We start from the raw sequence: 26,632 nt of genomic DNA on the forward strand, positions 1-26,632 counted from the left end.
TCATTATTTAATCACATATAATAAATGTATTTACAAACATATATGCTGATGTTGACATTATTTATTTTGTGAAAATAAAATTTTAATATATATGCATATATACATATGCATATATACATATATGCAGTATATAGTGGGGAAATCTTTCTATTTTATGGCTGAACATATAATTTATTCAGACTTTGTTCTATAAATAGGTATAAACTTTGCCTGGGTTTTTGCCATGATAAATATCACTTCAGTAAATATTCTTACATATGGAAGAAGAAGAAGAAGAGGAGGAAGAAGAAGGGAGAAGAAGCTGCTTACATCTCAGCCAGTCATAGTGGTCCATACGTATATGATCCCAGCACTTCTGAAATAGAAGCAGGAGGATCAGGAGTTTAAGGTCATCCTTGGCTACATAGCATAGCAAGTTTGATGACAGCCTGAGCTATATGAAACTCTTTCAAAAAAGTTTACAAAGCTGGGCATAGTGGCGCACACCTTTAATCCCAGCACTCAGGAGGCAGAGGTAGGAGAATCGCCATGAGTTCGAGGCCACCCTGAGGCTCCATAGTGAATTCCAGGTCAGCCTGGGCTAGAGTGAGACCCTACCTAGAAAAAAAAAAAGTTTACAAAAATGAAAATGTGGATACAGATGTATATACTAGAAGAAATAATGACAAAAGTTAAAATCAGAAGATAATTACAATTAGTCCTATGTAATTGAAGGCGTGCCAGTCTTGAGGTTTGAGGTAGCAAATCCTTGCTATGCCATTTAATAGCTGCATAGCTGAACAATTTACTGCCAAGTCTGTTTTTATTGTATTATGCATAACATAGTACAAATTGTCTTTGCCTGCCTATAAGGTTGTAAAACTAGGTGGGCGTGGTGGTACACGCCTTTAATCCCAGCACTTGGGGGCAGATGTAGGAGGAACGCCATGAGTCTGAGACCACATAGTGAATTCCAGTTCAGCCTGAGCTAGAGTGAGACCCTACCTTGAAAAACCAAACAAAAATAAAAGTTTAAACAAGGTTGTATGATCAGCTGAAGAAAAATCAGAGGCATTGGTTTAAAACTATTTATCAATGAACAACATACCAGGCATGTAAGAAATTGGGAGTAGAACTCCATTGTATAAATGTGCCACAAGTTAAAAAGGAGACATAAAGGGAAGAGAAAGGAAGGGAGGATGGTACTTAATAGGTTGATATTGTATATATGTAAGTACAATGATTGTTATGGGGAGGTAATATGATGGAGAATGGAATTTCAAAGGAGAAAGTGGGGGGGGGGATTAACACAGGATTTTTTTACAATCATGGAAAACGCTAATAAAAATTTTAAAAGAAAGAAATTGGGAGTAAAAGATAAACAGCACTGTTTTTCTTTCTTTCTTTCTTTTTAATACAGACATACTTAGTATGGGTACATCATGTGTTGGTACCATCTTTTCCCTTGTCCCTGCCCTCATTCCTCAGCAGGGTTGCAGGTGTCCCCTGTGGGGCTGTGGGTTATGCATTGTGGAAGCAGCTGTTAGCTACTGAGGAAAGCAATGCCTCTGGACATGATGTCCCAACCTGTGACTCTTACAGTCTTTCCACCCCCTCTTCTGCAGAATTCCCTAAACCGTGGTGGGTGAGTCTGAAGTCTACCTCAGTGTTGAGCTCTCAGGAGTTTCTGGATGTCTGCTTTGGTAGGTGTTGAGCATCCTCAGTGTCAGTCTCCTTCACCCTGGCACTGATTGGCAGGCTCACTACGGAAGCGGCACTATTGTTCATCTCCCCAGTTCCTCAGAAATAGCCCTTTTGCTACTAGAATTCATAATATACTTTTACAATTTACTATTTTATAAATTTAGAGGTTTGTAAGGTTGTTAAAGACCACTGTCATGAAATTGATGGCACCTTTCAGAGGTGAATGAGGACTGAACTAAGAAGTCACTCAATAACTGTTGCATGTTTATTTAGATTTTTTGTTTGTTTGTTTTGATTTTTTGAGGTAGGGTCTCACCCTTGCCTGGGCTGATCTGGAATTCACTATGTAATCTCAGGGCAGCCTTGAACTCATGGTGATCCTCCTACCTCTGCCTCCTGAATGCTGGGATTAAAGGCATGTGCCACCATGCCTGGTTTATTTAGATTTTTTTTAATATTTATTTTATTTGAGAAAGGGAGATAATGGCCACCAAGGTTGTCTAGCCATGGCAAATAACTCCAGATTCATGTGCCACCTTGTGCATCTGGCTTTATGTGGATACTGGGAAATCAAACCTGGGTCCTTTGGCTTTGTAGGCAAGTGCCTTAACTGCTAAGCCATTTCTCCAGCCCTTATTTAAATTTTTAACTTAAAAATTTACTTCCTACCAGCAATCTGAGAAGTACTGGGATGGGAAGTGATGGCAAGTGGGAACAAGGCCTACCATGGAAGAGTGATGGAAATGTATGGAAAGAAATATGGAGTCTCCTGAAGAGGATTGCTATAGAGGTACCAACAAACCCAGTTATTCCCTTACTGGGCATTTATCCTAAAAGCTCCAAACCTCAGATCAGAGACATTTGCTCAACCATGTTTATAGCTGCTCAATTCATAATAGCTAAGAGCTGGAATCAACTCAGATGTCCATCATTAGACGAATAAGATAACTAAGATGTGATATATCTATACGGTGGAATTCTAAGCAGCAGTAAGGGAAAACAACACAATGAAATTTGAAGAAGAATGGTCAAACTTGAAACAGATCATTCTCAGCAAATTCACCCAATTGCAGAAAGATAATCATCACATTGTCTCACTCAGCTATGGCTCCTAAACTGAATCTGCCCGAGATGCTGACATACCTAATAAACATCTCCAGGACTGGACAATAGGGAGGGTGGGGTGGGAGGGGAGAGTAAGGGTGGGGGGACAATCCAAATGGAAATGGTGCCATAAAATCCTACATCCTGAAAGACATACTAAAGAGTTGAACCTTCATCAGGTGCTTAGAGAGAATGCCTGATTCACAGGGGCCTGGAAAGGGTATAATACTATCCTCAATCTTCTCCTGTTTCTCTCTCTCCCTTTTCTCTCTTTCTCTTTTATATTACCTATATTTTTCTTCCTCCTTCTCCATTAGCACGGACCTATAACTCCTAATACCAGCATTTGGGTAACATCCACCACAATGAGCTGTTGATCAGAGAGACCTACAGCGTTTCCCAAAAGAAGAGAGAATTCTGTCAGAGTACTTGATGACCCACCAAAGGTTAATGGTAAGACCCTAGTGCTGAAGGCACAATATGCTGTTGTGACAGAACATGGAGCGACCTGGCTGGAAACTGGAAGAGAGTCAATCCCCAGACAGTTAGCTTGTCTAGTGCCAGAAGGTGTTACATGAGCAACTGGGGGAAAATGACCAACATTTGTCTAAGCAGCTCATGGTCTAAGCTACTCAGTAGATGTGATGCTCACACAAGGGCACACAGCCATGGTGGGTTACCAACTGCTCTTGATTTGGCTAACAGATCTGCTCAGTGGAATAGAACCCATACCTGGAATGAGAAAACAAATCAGAACCATATCCAAAAATGAGCCTGCTCTCCAATATCAAGCTCCCACCAATAGTGGGCTACAAGAGGGCCTACACCTACTAAATTCTTTATAAAAAATAAAGAATGGATATCCGTTTATCTTGCACTGACCTCATTCTCCACTGGAGAATGTGCTCCTCTTTTTCAGATGGACGTGGAACCTGAGGATAGAATCAGCCCATTGCACCTCACCTGGGCACCAGCTGAAGCCATAGAGTTAGTGCGGTAATGAGCAAGAACTGCTTTCTCAGTGAACCTGGTACCAGCACAAGGATGAAGGAGATAGACACAGAGAACACTCAACTCCTACCAAATCAGATATACAGAGACACGGAGACTCCCAAAACCTCCCATCAGTGACTGTATAGCAGAAAATTTACTCAAAATCTGTGAATTGTACAATTAATATTCCAAGGCCAATTTGAGGATTTTTATGGCACATAGATCATACTTAAGTTGTTAAAAATCTTCTCATATGCATTTTATTAATATGAAAGCATAGTTGTCCCATGAGACTGAATGAGCAAAAATTACATAATTTATTTCTTCTAAGACAAACCTTAATTCTTCACTGAGTGAGCTTTCCACTGAACCTCAGGCCTCAGGGATGTGAGCTCACACTATAAACCTTCCCCAGTGGCTGCATGCAAACACACTGCTCTCTTCCTGAGGCTTTCCAAACCTCTCGTCTTAATTGCACTCCTGAGCTCAAACACATCATTTAGAACCTGCACATCTCTCATAAGTGTCTCAAATCCAAGATATCTAAAACCCATAAGCTGCTTTTCCATTTCTGAAACAGTAGCACATCAACGTTCAAAACACCAACCAGAATCCTAGAAGTCCCCTGATGTTTCCCTCCATCCTAAAGGACTCCAATCACTTTCCAAATTGTAGACTGTTTCTCCTTCTTTTCTTTCATCCTTTCTCCACTCAACCCATGGTTCCATAATGGGATGACTACATAGGCTTTTTCACTAGCTCTCTGCTTTCATCATAATCCTAAAACGCAAATCTGCTTGTACCATCTCATCTCCCCCCCCCACACCCAAACTTTTAGAATATAGTTTAACCTTCAAAGTTTTCACAAGTAGGTCTACACTTACCTCTGCCACTTCAATTCTGGTTCCTCATACAGTCTCCCTTCATCTCAGCCATTGGGAACTATTTTGGGTCTGTGAATATGTATCCTTCCCTCCAGTTAAAATGCTCTCTGTTTAACCACCTTCACTGTAGGATTTAACTGCTCAAAGTCAGCTATGTGTTGCTCGAACAGTATCAAGGAGTAGAAAGAATATCTTTAAGATTATGCCATAAGGAAGAAATTTTTATAGCCTATTTTATTTATTTGAATGACAGAGAGGGAATAAGAGAGAGAATGGGTACACCAGGGCCTCTTGCCACTGAAAATAAATGAACTCCAGACACATGAGCCACACTGTGCATCTGGCTTCCCATGGGTACTGGGGAAGGGAACCAGCTGGCAAGCTTTGCGAGCAAGCACCTTTAACGACTGAGCCATCTCCCCCGCCCTGGAAGAAAAATTTTTTAAAGCTGTACTGTAAACTTGTAAGTTTTGTCTAGGGGAAGAAGGAAGAGCTGAAGCTTGCATAAAATAGTAGAGATAAAATGAGAGAAGCGTGAAAAGGGAGGCCTTTGTCCACTATAATCCAAATCATGCCAGAAAGTAAGAAGGCAAATGCCTACCTCAGGAAGAAGTGTGTACATGCAGAAGAGATTTGTGTCCTTAAGGTAGATCCCCTCCTCGTAAAAGAGACGTGTGAGAGTGCTTGCAGGTGCTTTTGCCATCTCTGACTACAGTGTTGTTCTTGAGAGGGCCCTGTCCACACTGAGGAAAACACTCAAGAGTAATTTGAAATAGATGGTGATACCCAAAGGGCACACATTAAAAGAAGCCATGTTGTGTGGTGAGAGAGAGCATTCTACTGCAGCCCAATGAAGAGGAATTTGGGGAATATAGGCAGGGAAAAAAAATGCGTAAGAGAAGTGAGACGAAGCTGTCATGGGACCTTGAAAAGGAAGGGGAATGCAGCCGAGTTGTGAAGGAGCTTGCCTAATAGGCATGACACTCCACGCTGATACCCAGCACCGCACACACACAGCATGGTGGTCCACCTAGGTGGGGGCCAAGATCAGGCTCAGCTACATAGTAAATTTGAGATCAGCCTGAGATACATGACAGTCTGCCTCCAAAATAAAGAAAAGGGGGAAAAAAAGAATCTTGACAACTTCTAACAGAAATTCAAACCAAAAAAAAAAGCTACCTGAGGCTGGAGGGATGGCCTAGCAGTTAAGGCATTTGCCTGCAAAGCCAAAGGATGAAGACTCAATTCCCCAGGATCCATGTAATCCAGATGCACAAGGGGGTGCACACATCTGGAGTTTGTTTGCACTGGCTGGAGGCCCTGGTGTGCCCATTCTCTCCCTCTCTCTCTCTCTCTCTCTCTCTCTCGTTCCCACCCTTCTTCCCTCCCTCCCTCCTCTTTCTCTATCAAATAATTAAATAAACAATTTTTTAGGCCACCTGGGATCCTAGGATGTACTGTTCAATACAAAGACACTCCCCTCCAGTAACCAAGTGACTTCTGATTGGATTTAAGGCCCACTCCACAGAAGGGATTTCATGCTGACACTATAAACCTGGCTGAAAGCCTATGGCTAGGCACATAGGCCCTAGGAGGGAACTTACTACTGCAATGATGCTAAAAAGGGCAGCATTTCAAACTGCTTCTAAATATCTAAATGTCCACATATTAAATATTTATACACAAATTATTACTGCTTGAAGCCTCAATGGCAAAAGCTTCTCTCACTACAATGGGCAATGGTTAGTGCAGAGATGAATAGCTGGAAAAATTGTGGCAAATAAGTGACTACTTGTGTAGTCAGCCTCAAATGGGACATCTTAGCCACCCCCTCCAAGGCTTAGGGAACCTCACAGAAGAGGAAGGTGGAAAGAAATGTAACAGCAGAAGGATGGGAAGGAAGGCTGCAAAGTAGTGTCTTCTGAATATAACAAGAGCATTGCACTCATGAATTCACACTAGCTGTGGTTTTCTGCCCAAGACTGAGTTGTCAATACCTCACCATTGGTGGGGAAAGGGTACCTGAGACCTCACATCTCCCAAAATAGCTAATGGCTCCTAGTGGTTGCTGAGAGAGAGGAAGTCAAATTCATCAGTGGTTTAGCCACTAGCAAATTGATCATTCCATAGTAAATAACCTTCCACCTATATTCATGGAAACGACCCTAATTTAACCCAATTGATTTTTTTTAAAAAAAAGGTAAAAAGGCATGAAAGTAAGACAGAGATTAATAGGGAAGAAGAAGAGTGTGACTGGGAGAGGGATGATAAGAAAGGGCAATTGGGGGAAAATGACATCAAAATATGTACATGTATGAAAATGTCAAAATGGAAATAAATAATATTTTCTTTAAAAAGAAACACTCAGGCTGAATAGATGGCATAGTGGTTAAGTGCTTGCCTATGAAGCCTAAGGACCCCAGTTCAAGGCTCAATTCCCCAGGACCCATGTTAGCCAGATGCACAAGGGGGCGCATGCATCTGGAGTTCGTTTGCAGTGGTTGGAAGCCCTGGTGTGTCCATTCTCTCTCTCTCTCTCTCTCTCTCTCTCATTCCCTCCCTCCCTCCCTCTCTCTTTCTCCTTCCCCCCCCCCCTCTCTCCCCCTCTCCGTTTCTCTCGGTGTTGCTCTCAAAAAAATAAATGAAAGTGAACAAAAAAAAAAATTTAAACAGAAACACTCCCCTTCATCTTCCCAAGTTTCTGTAAGGTTTGCCATACATTGTTAAGGAAGAGAGAGAAGGTAGAGGGAGGGGGAAGAGAGGGAAAGAGAGATCACCCTGATAAAAGCAACATTCAATTCTAGTTGAACATCAAGTAAAATGGCAATGCATAAATGAAAGCACTACCGTGGAAGTAAAAGCCTAGAGCCAAAGGTGACCCTGATAATATGAGTGCCCAGAGAATTCATAGAAATCTTGAGGAAAACATTATACTTGACAGGACATGGAATGATGGTACAAGCCAATTCTATCTAAATCTTAAGGGCAAAGATATCCCAGTAGACAGATGGCTTTGAGCATAAGTGGATTGTGAGTAATTGAAAAACTGGTTAGAAAAGAGAGAAATAAAGCAAGAAAGTGATGATCACGTAGAGTTTTTATGGGGTTATTAAGGGTAAAGTCATGCCAAAGTATGCATTTCCTTTATGATTAGGGCTACAAGACTGATAAATCCATGATGCCACAGACTGAAAATTGTCTTTAAGAAAGTGTCTAAGAGATTTCCAGGTAAGGCAGTGAACTAGCAGCAGTCTGCATGTGACCTGGTTAAGGATAAGAGTCAGTATAGGAATGAACAGATGATATTCCAAAGAGAGAAAGGAGAACTTCGGAACTTCTCAATGGCAGAAGACAATGAAACACCTGAAAAGTAATGGAATACATGTGGGTGGTAGCGAATCTCCACTGCTCTTTTAAGTGGACTTGGGACCATCTAGGAAGCACACTTCTGGTGATTCAATCTTTTGTATTCACTTGCACTTCTTGTTTACAGCATTTATTCACACCTGTGCTCACATGTGAGGAAAACCTAATTTAGATGTGCTTAAGGATGTGTCTACTGTTAACAAATCAAGTAATTCAAAATAAAAAAAGAGAATTGCTTTTATACAGCAAAAAAAAAAATTTAAAAAGAAATATGAAAGTTCAAAGGAATGGTCACATGCCAAAATAAGCAATGATAAACACAAGTAACATACAAAGAAGAGTTTAGTGTACCAACTAGAGAAAATGATTTTGACAACAATGTCATTCAAGTGAGGCCATCATTCATTTAATGGTACAGTCACCAGATTCCTTTATGAAAACACAGGTAGGTTTAGGACAGAAGTAGAAGGGTCTTTTAAGGCAGGACCTTCAGCAGAGATTCTAAGAGGCTCTTTGTAACCTTTTTATCTGAACTATTTGTTATTTGCCCAAACTAAATAAAGGAGCTTTTTTTTAAAGGCCTGAGTGACATTTTCTTTCTACTAAAACTGCTGAATTGATCTGCCTGGAGGGAAAAAAAAAAAGCAAGATTATCTCACTGCTTGGTGCTCCTCCTACTTAAAAATATTATTTTACTCATGTTAAATCCATGTGTACATTTTCATAATAGACCCCTACGGACATCACAGAGAAGCTGGCAGACTTTAGACCATAGTTAAAGGAAGAGATTTTGTTTAGCATATGCATGGCCCTGGTTTTGAGCCCTGGTCCTAACACCACAAAGAAAAACATATCTGGCAAATTAGTATTCATTTACAAATGATAATAAATGTATTAAGATGTAAGGTTTGTTTTTCTCAAATTATTTATATTTATATATAAATCATTTATATATGTAATCATATTGGCTGTGTAATTCTATTCTGTTATTTATATTGGTATAGGACATAATAATATTAATAGTCAAAAATCTATAATTTTCTCCTTGCCATTTCATTATCACCAAGCCATCTTCTATTCTTTAATTTCCCGCTGGCTTTAGGACCACTAACTTCTGGCTTTATCCTTCTGAAGTATACATCACAAGTCTTCACATTGCAATGTGTTTGACTTCTGAGGAATGACATTAAGATGAGGGCTGGGAAAATAGCTCCATCAATAAAGTGCTTGCCTTGAAAGTATGAGGGCCTGAGTTCCATGCCCAGAACCCATGTAAGAATGTCATGTGGAGGCCTGGAGAGATGGCTTAGCAGTTAAGGTGCTCACCTGCAAAGCCTGAGGATCCAGGTTCAATATCCCAGTACTCATGTAAGCTAGATGCACTTGGTGGCACATGCATCTGGAGTTCATCTGTAGTGGCTGGAGGCCCTATGCACCCATTGTCTTTCTCTTTCTCTCTCTCTCTCTCTCTTTCTCTTTCTCTTTCTCTTTCTCTTTCCCTTTCTCTCTCTCTCTCTCTCTCTCTCTCTTTCTCTCTCTTTCTCTCTCTAATAAGGAAAAAAGCCATGTGGTTAGGTGGAGTGGGGATTCGGAAGGGAACAAGGAGGGTGGTGGGGAACTCTGATCATGGTATATTGTCTAAATGTACAGAGGCTGTCAATAAAATGTTTTTTAAAATGTCATGTAGTAACATGTACTCATAATCCCAGTACTAGGGAGGTGGAGACAGAAGAATACCTGGGACTTGCTGGCCAGCCAGTCTAGCCTAAACAGGGGATCTTTAAGGCAATGAGGAAACACTGTCTCAAAAATAAATAAATAAAGCTGGGCATAGTGGTGCATACCTTTAATCCCAGCAGTCGGGAGGCAGAGGTAGGAGGATCACCATGAGTTTGAGGCCATCCTGAGACTACATAGTGAATAGTGAATTCCAGGTCAGCCTGGACTAGAGTGAAACCCTATCTTGAAAAACCAAAACATAAATAAATAAAATAAAAATAATGAGCCGAGCATGGTGGTGCATGCCTTTAATCCCAGCACTCGGGAGGCAGAGGTAGGTGGATTGCCATGAGTTTGAGGCCACCCTGAGACTACATGGTGAATTCCAGGTCAGCCTCAGCTAGAGTGAGACCCTACCTCACTAAACAAAAATAAATAAATAAATAAATAAACAAAAATAAGCAAAATAGAGCTGGAAAGATGGCTTAGCAGTTAAGTCTCTTGCCTGCAAAGCCTAAGGATCCATGTTCAACTCCCTAGATCCCACATAAGCCAGATGCACAAAATGACACATGCACAAGGTCACACATAGGTGTACAAATTGGTGCATGCATTGGGAATTCAGCTACACTGCCTAGAGGTCCTATTACACCAATTCATTCTCCCTCTCTCATAAAAAAGGCCAGTCTGTTAGGCTTGTCTTAAAAAAAATAAATAAAATGTGGACAGTGCTCCTGATGACAACACCCAAGGCTGCTCTGTGGCCTTCACAGACACTTGCATAAAATATAAAGTAACGAGCATGAGGCAAAGATGCACCAGGAACAACACATCCTCAGGGATGAGCAAGAAGCAAGAACAATGCCACAGCAAGCTCAGCACCTCTTCCTTACCGCTGACACGTGCTGCAGGAGACACATGACATCAATCATGTCTGCAAGGATGAGGAGTCGGGTAACTGCTGCCAGCAAGGCGCGGGCGGCTTGAACCACAGCCTCCCTCTTGGGGAGGTAACAGGGGTCATCCGTAAATCTCTCAGCTGATAACTTCAGGGCTTCACCTGTAAAATATGGACCCAAGGAAAGTTGCAATTAAGTTTCAACTATGCCTGTTTCAGCATTCATCAGCCAACCAAGAACATTCCATGACAAAACAGAATATGAGAATATTGCCATTTGAAACTTAGAGCACAGCACCTTAATAAACAGTGGGGTTTTGAAACAATGTTTATGCAGCATACATGCTCTGGAGTTTAGAGAAGTGTGTTACCATCTTCCTGCAGGAAAATTATGCTCAACTAGCAGCATCCAGTGAAAACTGCTGCCCATAGGCTGTGGTGGCTCACACCTTCATTCGAGAGGCTGACATAGAAGGATTACTGTTGAACTCAAGGCCATCTTGGGCTATAGTGAGATCCTGCCTCAAAAAAAACTGATTCAGGGCTGGAGAGATGGCTTAGCAGTTAAGCGCTTGCCTGTGAAGCCTAAGGACCCCGGTTCGAGGCTCCGTTCCCCAGGTCCCACGTTAGCCAGATGCACAAGGGGGCGCACGCGTCTGGAGTTCGTTTGCAGAGGCTGGAAGCTCTGGCGCGCCCATTCTCTCCCTCCCTCTATCTGTCTTTCTCTCTGTGTCTGTCACTCTCAAATAAATAAATAAATAAAATTTTAAAAAAAAAAACGATTCAACACTCATATAACTACAGTGATTATACTGAAAACATGGCATAAGCAAAACATCCAGAAAAGGAACAAGAAAAACCAAAGAGAACAAGAGTAAGTATATTCCAACTTTTATAACTAGGATTATGCTTATAATCCAATATGATTTGTAGAATATGTCTCTGCAAGTATGAGTGTGAATGTGTGTTTAATACACATGAGTAACATGCACAAGTGCATATATAATACCATACTCTGGTATGACAGAGTTCAGAGGCTGAAAATGGATACCAGGGGCCTGATTTTATTTGTTTCTAATTGGGAAACTACCAATTTCAATTCAAAAACTCATTAAAAGGTAGAAGCCTGACTCTAACTTTTAAGCAAACTGCTATATGGAAGGAAAGGGGAAAGAATGAGTTCAATTACACTCTAATCATAAACAGGTATTTAAAAATAAAAAATAGTCAAATGCTTTGTTTTCAAATGTTCACAACAGTACACTGCAAAAGGAAAATCTTCATGATAGCAGGCAGAGGGAGGATTAGGGGAGGGGCAAAAAAAAAAAAGCCAGTTGCTCTTGTGTGACCTCAGGCCTGTATGCTATAATGATATCAGCAAGTTTACAGACTGGGTATGTAGCTGCATGTGGTTGTCATTATAAACCATAGACTATGGTTTATTTTTCAATAAAGTCTTATTAAAAGTTGTAATTTGACAGCTGGCACAGCACTTCTTGTACAAGCATGAAGGCTTGAGAAGGACTTAGAGATAATGAGTTCAATTACCAGGACCCACATAATAGCTGGGTGTGGTCATGTGCATCTGTGACCCCAATTCTGTGGAGAGCAGAGACTCTCCCTAGAATCTCCCAAGCTGAGGAAAATACAGGTTGGGTGGAAAGCTATAGGACCAGAGATTCCAGCTCAAAACAAGAATGAGTGGAAGAGTGATGGAGCAGGGTACTTGACATTCATCTCCTGCCCCTTGCAGCAGAAGAGCATGGGCACATATATGTGCAATGCACACACCACACACACACACACACACACACACACACACACACACACAACACATACACACCACTATACACACAAACAAAAAATAAAGTTGTAATTTGCTTTCAGTCAGACAGTAATACAGATTAGATTCTTTGCCCAACTGAAATCAAACACAAGACAAAAAAATATGAAAAAAAGGAGGACTGGAGAGATTGCTTAGTGGTTAAGGAACTCGCCTGCAAAGCCAAAGGACCCAGGCTTGATTCTCCAGGGCCCACGTAAGCCAGATGCACAAGGTGGTGCATGCATCTGGGGTTTGTTTGATGTGGCTAGAGGCTCTGATGTGCCCATTCTCTCTTCTCTCTCTCCCCCTTGCCTCTTTCTCTCTTGCTCACTCTAATAAATAAATAAGAAGACTTTGAGAGATGGCTTAACAGTTAAGGCACTTGCCTATGAAGCCTAAGAACCTAGGTTCAACTCCCCAGAACCCATATAAGCCAGATGCACCTGGTGGCACATGTGTCTGGAGTTTGTTTCAGTGGCTAGAAGCCCTGGCATGCCCATTCTCTCTCTCTCTCGTAAATAAAAAAAAATAAAATATTAAAACAACTTTTAAAAATACATGAAATAAAAAAGGTGGAATGCCCTATTGTTGAACACTCCACATGCTTGGGCTGCAAAGTCATTGAGGAACCTTGCTGGAACTGAGATAAAAACCTCCTCCCTATAGATCAGCTGACCGAAATCTGGAAAAAGCTACCCTGTATGCAGTTCAATGAGAGAGAGAAACCACCAGTGTAGATACTCAACAATAGACAATGCAGCCTTAAATTTGGCCAGCCAGGCCAAATGAGCCAATGGGTGTAATAGTGGCATGTCTGTTATGGGGGAAACCAACCACACTCTAATTGGAATGAAGGCCCACTCCATGGGAGGAAATACATTCCTGATACTGAAAAACTATGCTGGGAGAAGTCATGAGCCCTAGGGGTGTAATGCCTGCTGGTGTCTGGCTAAATGTATATACTGTGCTCACTAAACTGCCCAGTAAGCACTTCTCACTTTTAGTAAAGAATCTTCTCTTTTCAAATGACTCAGAAGGCATCATGGTGCTGGGAGGAAGTAACAGGAGTGCTCAGTACTGCAATATCTCTATCACACCTTCCAAAGCTCAGGGTCCATTGTGGAAGAGGTGGTAGAAAGAATGTAAGAGCCAAAGGAGGGGTAGGACTCCTTACAATGTGCTCCTCCAGACACAAAATAGCCTGGATATCCATGACCTCACAGTGCCTGACACTACATATGCAAACAAGACCATCATAATAAGAGGAGATGGTGACATCAAAATAAAAGACAGACTGATTGAGAGGGGGAGGGGATATGATGGAGAGTAGAGTTTCAAAGAGAAAAGTGGGAGGGGGAGGGAATTAACAAGGTTTGTTGTCTATAATTATGGAAGTTGTCAACAAAAAATAAATTTAAAAAAAGGTGGAAAGGGGGGATGACTCAGACATTAAGAGCATTTGCTTGAAAATCTGCTGGTCCAGATTTGATTTCCAAGCACCCATCCTATATAAAACCATATTCAAAGCGACACATGTGTCTGGAGTTCATTTGTAGTGGTAAGAAGACTCCATCATGTCCATGTTCCCCTCTCTCACTCGCACCCCCCTCTTCTCTCTCTCTCTCTCTCTCTCTCCCTCTCTCTCTCTCTCTGTCTCTCTCTCTCTCTCTCTCTCTCTCTCTCTCTCTCTCTCTCTCTCTCTCTCTCTCACACACACACACACACACACACACACACACTTTCACTTAAATTAATAAAAAGAAAACATTAGGTTGAAGCAACAAAAGGGATTAGAAAATACCAAGAAAGATTCTGCAATTAGGTAGCTTCTCAGATGTCAGTAAGCTCTTTCATAAAGATAATAAAACTGAAAACCTTAAGTAATTTGGTTGTGATTCAGACAAAAACAACTACATGAGGCTCAGTCAACAGGCCCACACTAAAATTGAACCTGGGCCCAACATAAAGAGATTGGATAATGTCCATGATATAACCTTTCAGATAAAGTAAAATACTTAAATATTTCATAATTATTCACCTAAATAAATTTCAAAATTAATGACAAATTCAGTTAAAAAATTAAAGTCAGATGTCATGGTGCACACCTTTAATCCCAGCACAAGGAGGCCGAGGTAGGAGGATTGCTGTGAGTTTAAGGCCAGCCTGAGACTGCATAGTGAATTCCACGTCAGCCCAGGCTAGCACAAGACCCATCTTGAAAAACCAAAGAAAAGAAAAAAGAAAAAGCCAGTTAGGTGACCCTTCAGAATCTAAAAGAAAGAAGATGAATTTTGTTTAAAAAAAAAAAAAAAAGATTATAAAGGGCTAGAGAGATGGCTTAGCAGTTAAGTCACTTGCTTTGCAAAGCCTAAGGACCCAGGTTCCATTTCCCAATAAGCCAGAAGCACATGGTGGCACATGCATCTGGAGTTCATTTGCAGTGGCCAGAGGCCTTGGCACGCCTATTCTCTCTCTCTCTCCATCTGCCTCTCTCTCTCTCTCCCTCTCTCTAATAAATACATTTTTTTAAAAAGGTAATAATTGGGCTGGGGAAAGGCTTAGCAGTTAAGATATTTGCCTAAGACCAGGTTCGATTCCCCAAGACCCATGTAAGCCAGATGCACAAGGGGGCACATGCATCTGGAGTTCGTTTGCAGTGGCTAGAGACCCTGGCGTGCCCATTCTCTTTCTTTCTGTCTGTCTCTTTCTCTCTCTCTCTCTCTCTCTCTCTCTCTCTCAAATAAATAATTAATTAATTAAAAAGTTAATAATTTCATGTCTTATTGAAACTTGACAGTAATTGCAAAATAAGTCATATAAAATATTTCCTACACCTACTATTAAATATAATAGATATGATATTTAAAGCTATTTATACTCAAAACAAGAAAAAGTGGCAATCCATATTGTGAAACAAACATTGAAAAGAGATGATAGTATGCATTCACAAGTTAATTAAATGTTCAACTCTGAGCTGAAATAACTACCCATAATTGCCATCTATTGAGTTTATTTCCCAACAACTTATTGACTCCATACCACCCACCAGTGAACATTTCTATGATATTATTCTTGATGTCAATTTAATTATTTTCAAAGTGAGAAACTAGCCTCACAACTCAGGTGGCAGACTAGAGGTAATTACCCATGATTTTTTTTTCCAATATTTCTTTTTCTTGATAAAAATGAGCAAGCTTCCTTGTTTATATATGAGCAAGTTTTGTCATTTATATATCCCCATTACATATCCCCCAAATGCTGACTTGGCAGGAAGGTGCAGCTTTGATTTTATTTTGACATCTCCTGAAATTATTTTATTCCTGTGCTGCTGAGAGTGACAAGATTATGTTTTTTTAAAAAGAAATAACACCTAACCTTTATAATGAGTTCATTTGTTCATATAACTAATATTTGCCAACACTTCAGCATGCAAAGCATGAATGGAACACACAACAATGATTAAAAGATAATCTCAGAGCTGGAAAGATACCTCAGTGGTTAAAGACACTTGCTTGAAAAGCCTGACATTCAGGGTTTGATTCCCTAGTAGCCATGTAAAGCCAGTTGCATAAAGTGGCACATGCTTCTGGAGTTCATTTACAATGGAAAGAGGCCCTGGAACACCTATGTACTTCTCTCCTCTCCTTCTGTCTCACAAATAAATAAAAAATATTTTAAAAAAAGCAAAAAAAAAAAATCATCTCTATCAAGTATCCCCACATAGAAAACAAATTTCAATAAGAAATCTTTTCTATTTGATTTTAAATGTTACCATCTTCGGATACACCTCCCTCCAAGAATATATTAACATACACACACATCATAGGGCTAGAAAGAAGGCTTAGCAGTTAAGGTGCTTGACTTCAAAGCCTAAGGACCCATGTTCAACTCTCTAGATCTCACATAAGCCAGATGCACAACGGAGAGGTAAGCGCAAGGTTGCATATGCCCACTAGGTGGTGCAAGCGTATGGAGTTCTATTGCAGTGGCTGAGGCCCTGGTGCACCAAGTCTCTCTCCCTCTCTCTCAATGTCCCTCCCTCCTTCTCTCTCTCTCTCTCTTTCTCTCTCTCTCTCTCTCTGTCTCTCTCTCTCTCCATCTCTCAAACAAAAATAAATATACATATACATACACATCATCCCACAACTATAAAGGACACAAACAAGTCAATAATCCTCCATATGCAAAAGTCCTAAAGACTTCAATACTATTTTAAATATAATTAAAGACTCTGAGAAAAAAAACGAAAACTAAGAATGACAATGCCAAGGCATAACTCAATAATTTTAAAAGAAATCACAAAACTATGGAAAAAGGTCAACCAGTTTATATAAGTGTTTGCCTTGCAAGCATGTGGACCTGAATTTGATCCCCAAATTTTTCTGCAAATCTGATGGCCCAGCTTTGATTCTCCAGAACCCACATAAATTCAGACATACAAAGTGGCATGTGCATCTGAAGTGCATCTGAAGTGGCAGGAGGTCCTGGCATGCCCATTCTCCCTCTCTCTTTCTCCCTCTCTCTCTCCCATCCTCTCTTTCTCTATCTCCATTATCTCTCTCCTTGCAACTAAATTAATTAAATGATAAATAAACAGCATGTGGTGCATGCTTAGCACTCTCACATCCTGACAATGGGGAGATGGAGACAGGTAAACCCCTGGGATTTGCTGGCCAACGACTCTACCTTCTTGATGAGCTCCAGGCCAAGAAGAGACCTGCTCTCAGAAGAGATGGACAATACTCAAAGAATGACACACAAGGCCAGGCGTGGTGGCTCATGCCCTTAGTCCCAGCACTTGGGAGGCAGAGGTAAGAGGTTTGCTATGAGTTCGAGGCCACCCTGAGACTACAAAGTACATTCTAGGTAGCCTGGGCTAGAGCAAGACCCTACCCCTGAAATAAAATTTTTAAAAAAATATGACATCCAAGACTGTGCTCTGGCCTCCTCCTGCATTCATACCTGTGAGCACAAGCACATGCACACACACACATACCTCCACACACAAACACACACACATACACACAGACAATTAAACTTAAAAAATAGATGAGTCTATTAGAAATTCTCACATTTGCCAGATGTGGTGGCGCACGCCTTGAATCCCAGCACTCAGGAGGCAGAGGTAGGAGAATTCCCGGCCATGAGTTTGAAGCCACCCTGAGACTACATAATGAGTTCCAGGTCAGCCTGGGCTAGAGTGAGACTCTATCTTGAAAAAAAAAAAAAAAAAAGAAATTATCACATGTAACTTTGACAAAGCTTCATTTATAAGAAAATTAATTAATAAGGTAATTTAGGTTTTGCCCTGCTAGACATTCCAGTCTCACATCAAATTTATCTTTTCTAATACTGTTTCATTCAGAGTAATAATGACTATTAATCAGTAAAGACAAATTTGACCCAGTTGATAGAAGTAACGAAAGTGACCGCAGGGCCTGAGTACATATTCTTACCTAACACAAACCTTGCAAAGACTAATTGTACAGACCAAAGGTATATAGTCAAACTCAAAGAGATCACAAAAATATCATGGAGATAGACATTGAGATTTCTGAACTATTACAAAAGTAAATATATTCTATTCACAGTAGCATCCAAAAAAAATAAACTACTCAAGAATCATTTTAACAAAATCAGTGCAAAACCTGTGCACTGAAAACTAAAAGCATTGCTAAAATAAGTACCTAAAGATAGGCAGTGATAGTTCATGTTACAGAAGTTTAAAGTTGGTAAGATGAACAATATTCTCCAAATTGTTATACAAAATCACAAATAGCTGCTAACACAGTCTTTCCTCACTCTTAAAGAAATTGGTAAGCTATTACTAAAATTCATATGAAAATTTCAAAAGACCTAAAATAGAAAAAGATGAGCTAAGTTAAAGGAGTCACACTTTAAATTTCAAAACTTAGGAGAGAACCATAGCAATCAATAGAATTGACGTGCTGGAAAGAAATCCTTACCTATGGTCAACTAGCTTTCAACAAAGGTTCCAAGAAAATTCAGTGGAGAAGTAGTCATAGTTTTTGTCCTTCAATTTTGTTTTATTTTGTAGCAGTTGATGATTAGACACTTTTATGCAGGAAAGAACATGGATCTCTATATCCAACCACATCCAAGCCAACGTGGATCACAAGATCCTGAACCATAAAACTCAAAAGAACAGGAGTTAGCTAGATGTGTTGGCTCACTCCTTTAATCCCAGCACTTGGGAGGCTGAGGTAGGAGGGTAGCCAGAGATCAAAGCCAGCCTGGGCTGAAGAGTAAGTTCCAAGTCAGCCTGCTCTAGTGTAAGACTCTGCCTCAAAAACATGGAAAAAAAAAAAAAGAGAGAGAACAAAGGAGTAAAGCTTCATATTGAGTGAGACGGTAATGTTTCATGCAACACCAAAAGTACAAACGATAAAAGAAAAAAACTGGGCTGGAGAGATGGCTTAGCGGTTAAGTGCTTGCCTGTGAAGCCTAAGAATCCCGGTTCAAGGCTTGATTCCCCAGGACCCATGTTAGCCAAGGGGGCGCACGCGTCTGGAGTTCATTTGCAGTGGCTGGAGGCCCTGATGTACCCATTCTCTCTCTGCCTCTTTCTCTCTCTCTCTCACTCTCAAACAAATAAATAAAAATGAACAAAAAAAATGACAAACATTTAGAATTTATTAAAAGATAACACCAAGAAAAGATAACCTACAGAATGGGAAAATATATTTTTAAATCATATATCCAAGGAGTTTACACCCTCACTGGTGAAGTAGCACGCAGCTCTTTGTTAAGAGATTGAAGGCATAAGAAAAGAATTCTAAGTAGAGGCAGCAACAATTATGAAGAGTTCTAAAGACCATTTCACTCCCCCAGTAGTCTCACAGCATCTGCATTAACATCACTCTTGTGCTGTTGAAGAAACCCAAATTCGCCAAGGTTAAGCAATTGTGTCAGAGGTCAAACATCTGGTGAATTGTCAGAACAGGGTTTCCTGCTCAGATATATTGAACTCCAAGGACTTTCTTTTGTAAGCACAATGTGTCATTTCCAGATATAATATCTGGTTGGTGGCCTCAATAATCAAGTGTGTCAACATTTCATTTTCCATCCTGCAATTTTGACAGCACACGGTCGTAAACAAAGGCAAGTTTGCCAAGAATCTGACAAATGTACCTAGATTGCTAACAAGGCTTCTGAGTCCTTCCTCTCAGGTAATACTTAGAAAGCAAAATGACCTTGACTTTTCATACAATCTGGGGAAAATTTCTGGTAATTTGCAAGTCACCATTAACTAGTTTCTCTATCTATCTTTCTATCTATCTGCCTCTTTCTCTCTCCCTAATAAATAAAATTTTTTTACAAAATGTTTTATGGCTTAGCAGTTAAGACACTTGCTTGAGAAGCCTAAGAACCCATGTTTGACTCTCCAGAAACACATAAGCCATGCATATGAAAGGTGAGGCAAATGCAAGGTCACACATGCCCAGTAGGTGGTACAAGCATCTGGAGTTCAATTGCAGTATCTGAGGCTCTGGCATGCTAATTCTCTTTCACTCTCCCTCTCACTCTCTTTCTATCTGTCTGCCTGTCTCTCTCTAAAAAATAAAAATAATATTTTAGCCTAGTGTGTGGCACATGCCTTGAATCCCAGAACTCAGGAGGCAGAGGTAGGAGGATTGCTGTGAGTTCAATGACACCCTGAGACTACATAGTGTATTCCAAATCAGCCTGGGCTAGAGAAAGACCCTACCTTGAAAAAAAAATGTTTTAAACATATGTATCTAAAAAATCAATTGTTTTTCATAAACTTTGTATGTGGCTTTCATTTCTTACACTAAATGTATGGGCCTTTTCCTTAAATCCTATACCACATATAATCTGGTTTACCTCTTAAAAGAATAAAACATGACCCAGTATTCTTTTAAAATATTTATTTATTTATTTATTTAAGAGAGAGAGGCAAATAGAGATGATGGGGACTAGAGAGATAGCTTAGCCATTAAGGCACTTGCCTGCAAAGCCTGAGGATCCATGTTTGACTCTCCAGGTCCCATGTAAGCCAGATACACAAGGTGATGCAAGCACCCAAGGTCACACATGTGCACAAGATGGTGCACATGTCTGGAATTCAATTACAGTGGCTGGAGGCCCTGGCACACCAATTCTCTCTCTCTCTCTCCCTCTCTCTCTCTCTCTCTTTCTGTTCCTTCTCATAAAAAATGGAGGATAGCCTGTTGGGCTTGCCTGTAAGAGAAAACACAGGATGGGCACACAAGAGTCTCTAGCCACTGCAAAGGAACTCCAGACATATGCACCACCTTGTGCAGCTGGCTTACGTGGGTACTGAAGAATCAAAACTGGGTCCTTAGGCTTTGTAGACAAATGCCTTACCACTAAGCCATCTCTCCAGCCCTTTTTTAAAATTTTATTTATTTATTTATTTATGAGAGAGAGAGAGAAAGCGGCAGATAGAGAAAGAGCCCAGTATTTTTTGTGCCTTCAGTGTCCACATACCTAACAATGTTACTTCCTGGGAGTTTTCCATATGGCATAGTTTAATAATTCCCTGAATAAAGTTGAACCATCCCAAATATTTTTTTCACTGTAATCCCAAAAGAAGTTGTGACTCTTGTCCTCAGGGTACAAAACTTGTAAAATTCAACATCCAGCTCGCTTCACTTGTGTACCACCTTTCTATGAAATCTTCAGCATTTTTCACATTGTTCTTATGAAACTCCTTATTGTGCAGACACAAAGATAACAGAAAGACAAGGAAGGATTTGGCCCCAAGAAAAAAGTACTAGATAAACATGGAGCATTCTTATTACCACAGTAATATTTTATATCTTTTCATGTGAAGACTTATTATGTCAAAACTATTCCCATGAAACTTCCAGAACAAGTTCTTAATTGTTGAGCTAGAGCAAACTCTGCTATTTCCATCCAGCATGAAACTCTTGCTATCAGCCACAGTGTTTTAGGAATCCAACTGTCCACAGCCAGAGGGTGATCAATAGTGACAATGGGTAACTGCTATACACTAAAGGGGAAAAGAACAGGTCAAGATCTTGGATTAAAAACAAGATCACAGCTGGGCATGGATGCACAGGCTTTAATCCCAGCACTCGGGAGACAGAGGTAGGAGGATCACTGACACTACACAGTGAATTCCAGGTCAGCCTGGGCTAGACTGACTAAGACGTAAGGGTATTCCTCACATTCGTATTTCCTAGTGGTTTATTGGGTGATAAATTTTAATCACATACTGGTTTATACATAGAAATTGGTGTGTTACTGGTATTTTGAAGTCAAACCAACCTCTCCATGCTTCTGTTAGAGATGAGTTAATAAGTTCTGGTTTTGTAGGTACATATGTGTGACCAGCTAAACCTGAACACTTTAAAATATTTTTAACATATAACTCGAATTGGAGAGTCTCTAGTCCAAAATGTCTCATGTTAGCGTGGGAGAAAAACTAGTAGTTTGAATATTAGGAGACCTACTTTCCACTACTAGTAATATTTAAGAAAAGGTATTTGAAATTATGGGAAAGAGTATTCTCTAGAAATTAAACTCTTCAGTCATGACAAAAACAATGGATTGAAGCCAGACGCGGTGGCGCACGCCTTTAATCCCAGCACTTGGGAAGGCAGAGGTAAGAGGATCACCATGAGTTCAAGGCCACCCGGAGACTACATAGTGAATTCCAGGTCAGCATGAGCTAGAGTGAGACTATACTGCGGGGGAAAAATATGGGTTGGAGGGGATATATAACAAAGGAGAAAAGAATTTAGTTTTCATCATCATAGAATATGATAGTGAGTAACTATATTTCTAAGGTCAAAAGTTTGTCATCTTAAAGAATCAGGGCAATCAATGGCTAATCTTGATTTTAAATTGATTTCAAAATATTAACATATCTATTGGGGGAGAGATGGTTTGGTGGTTAAGTCATTTGCCTGCAAAGCCTAAGGACCTAGATTCAATTCTCCAGTAACCATGTAAGCCATATGCACAAGGTGGCTCAAGCATCTGGGGTTCATATGCAATGGATGAAGGCTCTGGCACACCCATTCTCTCTCTCTCTCTCTCTCTTTCTCTCTTCCTCTCTCCCTTTTTCTCCCTCTCTCATATAAATATTTTAAATTTTAAAAAAAAAATTGGGCTGAAGAGATGACTTAAGGTTAAGGCACTTGCCTACAAAGCCAAAGGACCGAAGTTTAATTCCCCAGTACCCATGCAAGCCAGATGCACAAGGTGGTGCATGTGTCTGGAGTTCATTTGTAGAGGCTAAAGGCCCTAGCATGCCCATCCTCCCCATTCTCTTTCTCTCTGTCTCTCTCTCTCTCTCTCTCTCACACACACACACACACACACAACACACACACACACACAAACAAACAAATAAAAATTTTTTAATTAAATAAATTTTTTAAAGTAATGACATAGCAAGCCAGGCATGGTGGTGCACGCCTTTAATCCCAGCACTTGGAAGGCAGAGGTAGGAGAATAGCTGTGAGTTCGAGGTCATGCTGAGACTACATAGTGAATTCCACATCAGCCTGGGCTAGAGCAAGACCCTACCTCTAAAAACCAAAAATAAATAAAGAAAGAAGAAGAAGAAGAAAAGTAATGACAAAGCAAAAGAAAGTCACTTCCAGTCATAAAGAGATTATGTAAATCATGGGAAAAATAATCACAAACATTGGTGCATCTGCAACATCCAGCAAATATTTCCAAAAGAGTGTTATATAATGAGCTATAAGTCCCATAAGACTCTCTCAATAGAAATGATAGGTGATCACTTTTATGACCAAACATTTTGTCCAGTTTCCTTTGTTCTATCACCCTGCTCACTTAGCAGCCTTCTGTTGATTGCTGTTTCCTATATCGAACAATGAAATAACTTCTTGCTTGTGTGGTATACCTTGTTATATACACTAACTTTTTCATCAAACATAGGTTCTGCTTTTACATCCCAGCTTCATCATTGGTTGATGTGACTATGCTCCTGAATGACAAGTTGGATCTTAGCATATCTATCTAAAAGGGGCACTGTTGCAAAGCAGTACTGCAAAGCACTCCTCCCCTTTCTATGGTTCTTAGAGTCTTTCAGCCACCTCTTCTGCAATATTCCCTGAGCCTTGGAGGGTGTGATAGAGAAGTCTCACTGAACACCCCACTGTCACTTCTTCTCAGTACTTTGGTGAGTGTTGAGTCACCCCAGTGGTCACCAGATAGGCATATTTTGAAAGTATTAACACTTATCAAAAAGAGTAAGTAGGTAGGAAACTGGGCGTGGTGGCACACACCTTTAATCCCAGAATTTGGGAGGGGAGGTAGGAGGATCGCTAAGAGTTGCATGCCACCCTGAGACTACATAGTGAATTCCAGGTCAGCCTGGGCTAGAGCAAAACCCTATCTCAAACAAACAAACAAACAAAAAAGAGTAAGTAGGTAGGCATGGTGGCACATGCCTGTAATCCCAGCACTCAGGAGACTGAGGCAGGAAAATTGCCATGAATTCAAGGGCAGCCTAGGCTATATAGCAACACTGTATCTCAAAAAACAAAATTAACTAAAGAGTTAAAAATTAATTGTTAAATTTATTATAGATAAAATTTATTTAAAACTATATTTGGTTTAACCAAATATATCCAATGTTTCAACCCTTAATCAATATAAGTAACTATTAGTAAGATACTTTACATTTTCCTAAATGATATTTAAGTACATTTGTATTCCAGCCTAAGGAAACATCTCAATTCATCAGAAATATTTGGCCTATTTTTAAGACTATAAAAATTTGCAGTTGAAAAATTAGATTTATATGCCCATGTTTTAAGGTTTCTCAATAACTAGATTTTGTATTAAATTTTATGCTTAAGTTATAATGAAATAAAATCAAAACTTAAGAAAATGAAAATAAAAACTTCAGGCTGGGTGTGGGGTACACACCTTTACTCCCAGCACTCAGAAGACAGAGGCACAAGGATCGCAATAAGTTCAAGGCCACCCTGAGACTACAAAGTGAACTCAAGGTCAGCCTGAAATAGAGTGAGACCCTATCTCCAAAAAAAAACAAACTTCAGATCCTTAGTCACACTGCCCACATATCAGTACCTGGCCACATGACTCCATGTTTACCTGTCTGTCTAGAGCACCTTCAGCCCAACTTTGCTCGGTTCTTCCCCTGTCTTCATGTTCCCCTCTACCCTTCAGAGATACCAACTGAGAAGATGTCTTCAATAAATCACCTGCCCAAGACCCTCCATTTCAGGTTCTTGGAAGCCCAGTCTATGTTGACTTTAGTCTATTATAACCCGCTCTTATATTAAAAAGAACCACAGGGGGCTGGAGGGATTGCTTAGCGGTTAAGGCATTTGCCTGCAAAGCCAAAGGACCCAGGACCCACGTCAGCCAGATGCATCTGGAGTTCGTTTGCAATGGCTGGAGGTCCTGGCACACCCATTCTTTCACTCTCTCTCCCTCTTTCTCTGTCAAATAAATAAATTTAATTTTAAAAAAAAAGAGCCACAGAGCTAGGGAAATGGTTCAGTTACTAAAGTGCAAGAATGAGAACCTTATTTTGGGTCCCAGCACCCATGTAAAAGCTGGACATGGTGGCATGCACCCACAGTCCCAGAACTGGGGAGACATAGATAAGAAGATCCCTGGGGCTTGCTACTCTAGCAGAATCAATGAGTTCTGGGTTCAGTGAGAGACCTGGCCTCAAACAGTGTGAAGTTTGGGAAGATGCCTCAGCAGTTGTTCCACAAGCCAGCTGATCCAAGTTCAGTCTTCAGCAGCCAAATAAACTGGATGCATTCATGTATAATCCCAACATGCCTACAGAGCCTGAATCCCAAAGTTTGCAGACATCTGTAATCCCAACATGTCCACAGGGCCTGAATCCCAATGTTTGCAGACATCTGTAATCCCAACATGTCCACAGGGCCTGAATCTCAAAGCTTGAGGGTAGCTAGATTGGCTGGCTTCCTACCAACACCAACAAGGTGGATTGTGTTTGAAAGAAGATGGAAGGAAAGGACCAACACCCCAAGGTTGTCCTCTGAAGACCACACATCAAACAGGTGCTCATACATACATATAAACACACACAAAAAAAAAAAAAAAAAAAAAAAACTAAGGGTGGGCTGGAGAGATAACTCAGTGGTTGAAGGTGTTTGCTTGCCAAGCCTGCCAGCCTGGATTTGATTCCCCAGGACTCATGTAAAACCATATGCACAAAGTAAAGCATATGTTTGGAGTTTCTTTGCAAAAGCAAGAGACCCTGGTACACCCATGAGCTTCAACATATTGGCGTAGGCAATGACTTTCTGAATATAACCCCAATTGCTCAGGAAATAAAACCATTAACCAATCACTGGAATCTCATGAAATTACAAAGCTTTTGTACAGCAAAGGACACTGTGAATACAGCAAAGAGACAACCTACAGAATGGGAAAAGTAACTGAGAATCTGGATTAGTTTCAAAGAATTTTTTTAAAAAGCATCTCAAGCTAGGCTTGATGATACACACCTTTAATCTCAGCACTTGGAGACAGATGTAGGAGGATCGCCATGAGCTCAAGGCCACCCTGAGACTACATAGTGAATTCCATCTCTTTGAAATGGAAGAAAGAAATGGAAATAGCCACAGACAGAAACTCTTAAGATTTTCGTTCCTGACCCTGTTAAGTGGCCAAAACAGCTTATGCACTCTTTTAACACTGGACTGTAAGACACAGCAGCCAAGTTCAGACCTGTCTTGTGCAAGTATAGTCCTAAGAAGACTGTCAGCACATAGCAACATCTATGAAATGGCTGCAGAGTTATGCCCTCTCTCTAGCCATGGAGGCAAGAAAAACCTTACATAGTTCAGGAATCACATTTTTTTTAAACTCCTTCTTAGCTGAGATTTCGGGCCCCATTTACTTTCTGGGACTTATCACTTTCAAATCAATCTGTTAACATGCATTAAATCTTGGCTCTGGTCGTTGAATTATACATCAAAGTAAATGGCACATGGCTTATAGCATGTCTCAAACTTTCAAAATTGTCACTACTGTTATTCCTCAAACCAGTCTGTCTATATGCCACAGGTCTAGCATATCAAGTGACTAAAATTAGGGTGCCCGACACTATACACAGTAAGTCCTTCGCATTTGCCTAATGCC

At 40.4% G+C, this 26,632-nt stretch overlaps 1 protein-coding gene across 1 annotated transcript in view; it reads right to left on the reverse strand.

Moving 5' to 3' along the window:
- The window catches only part of Ctnna3 (catenin alpha 3), a 1,402,587-nt gene that overhangs the window by 1,295,724 nt on the left and 80,231 nt on the right, over positions 1-26,632 (reverse strand). Inside the window, exon 4 of the mRNA XM_045137244.1 lies at positions 10,643-10,809. Within this exon, the coding sequence (XP_044993179.1) occupies positions 10,643-10,809 (167 nt within the window). The remainder of the gene's footprint in view (positions 1-10,642; positions 10,810-26,632) is intronic.

This window comes from Jaculus jaculus, chromosome 18, assembly GCF_020740685.1.
Source record: "Jaculus jaculus isolate mJacJac1 chromosome 18, mJacJac1.mat.Y.cur, whole genome shotgun sequence".
NCBI classification, from domain to species: Eukaryota; Metazoa; Chordata; class Mammalia; order Rodentia; family Dipodidae; genus Jaculus; species Jaculus jaculus.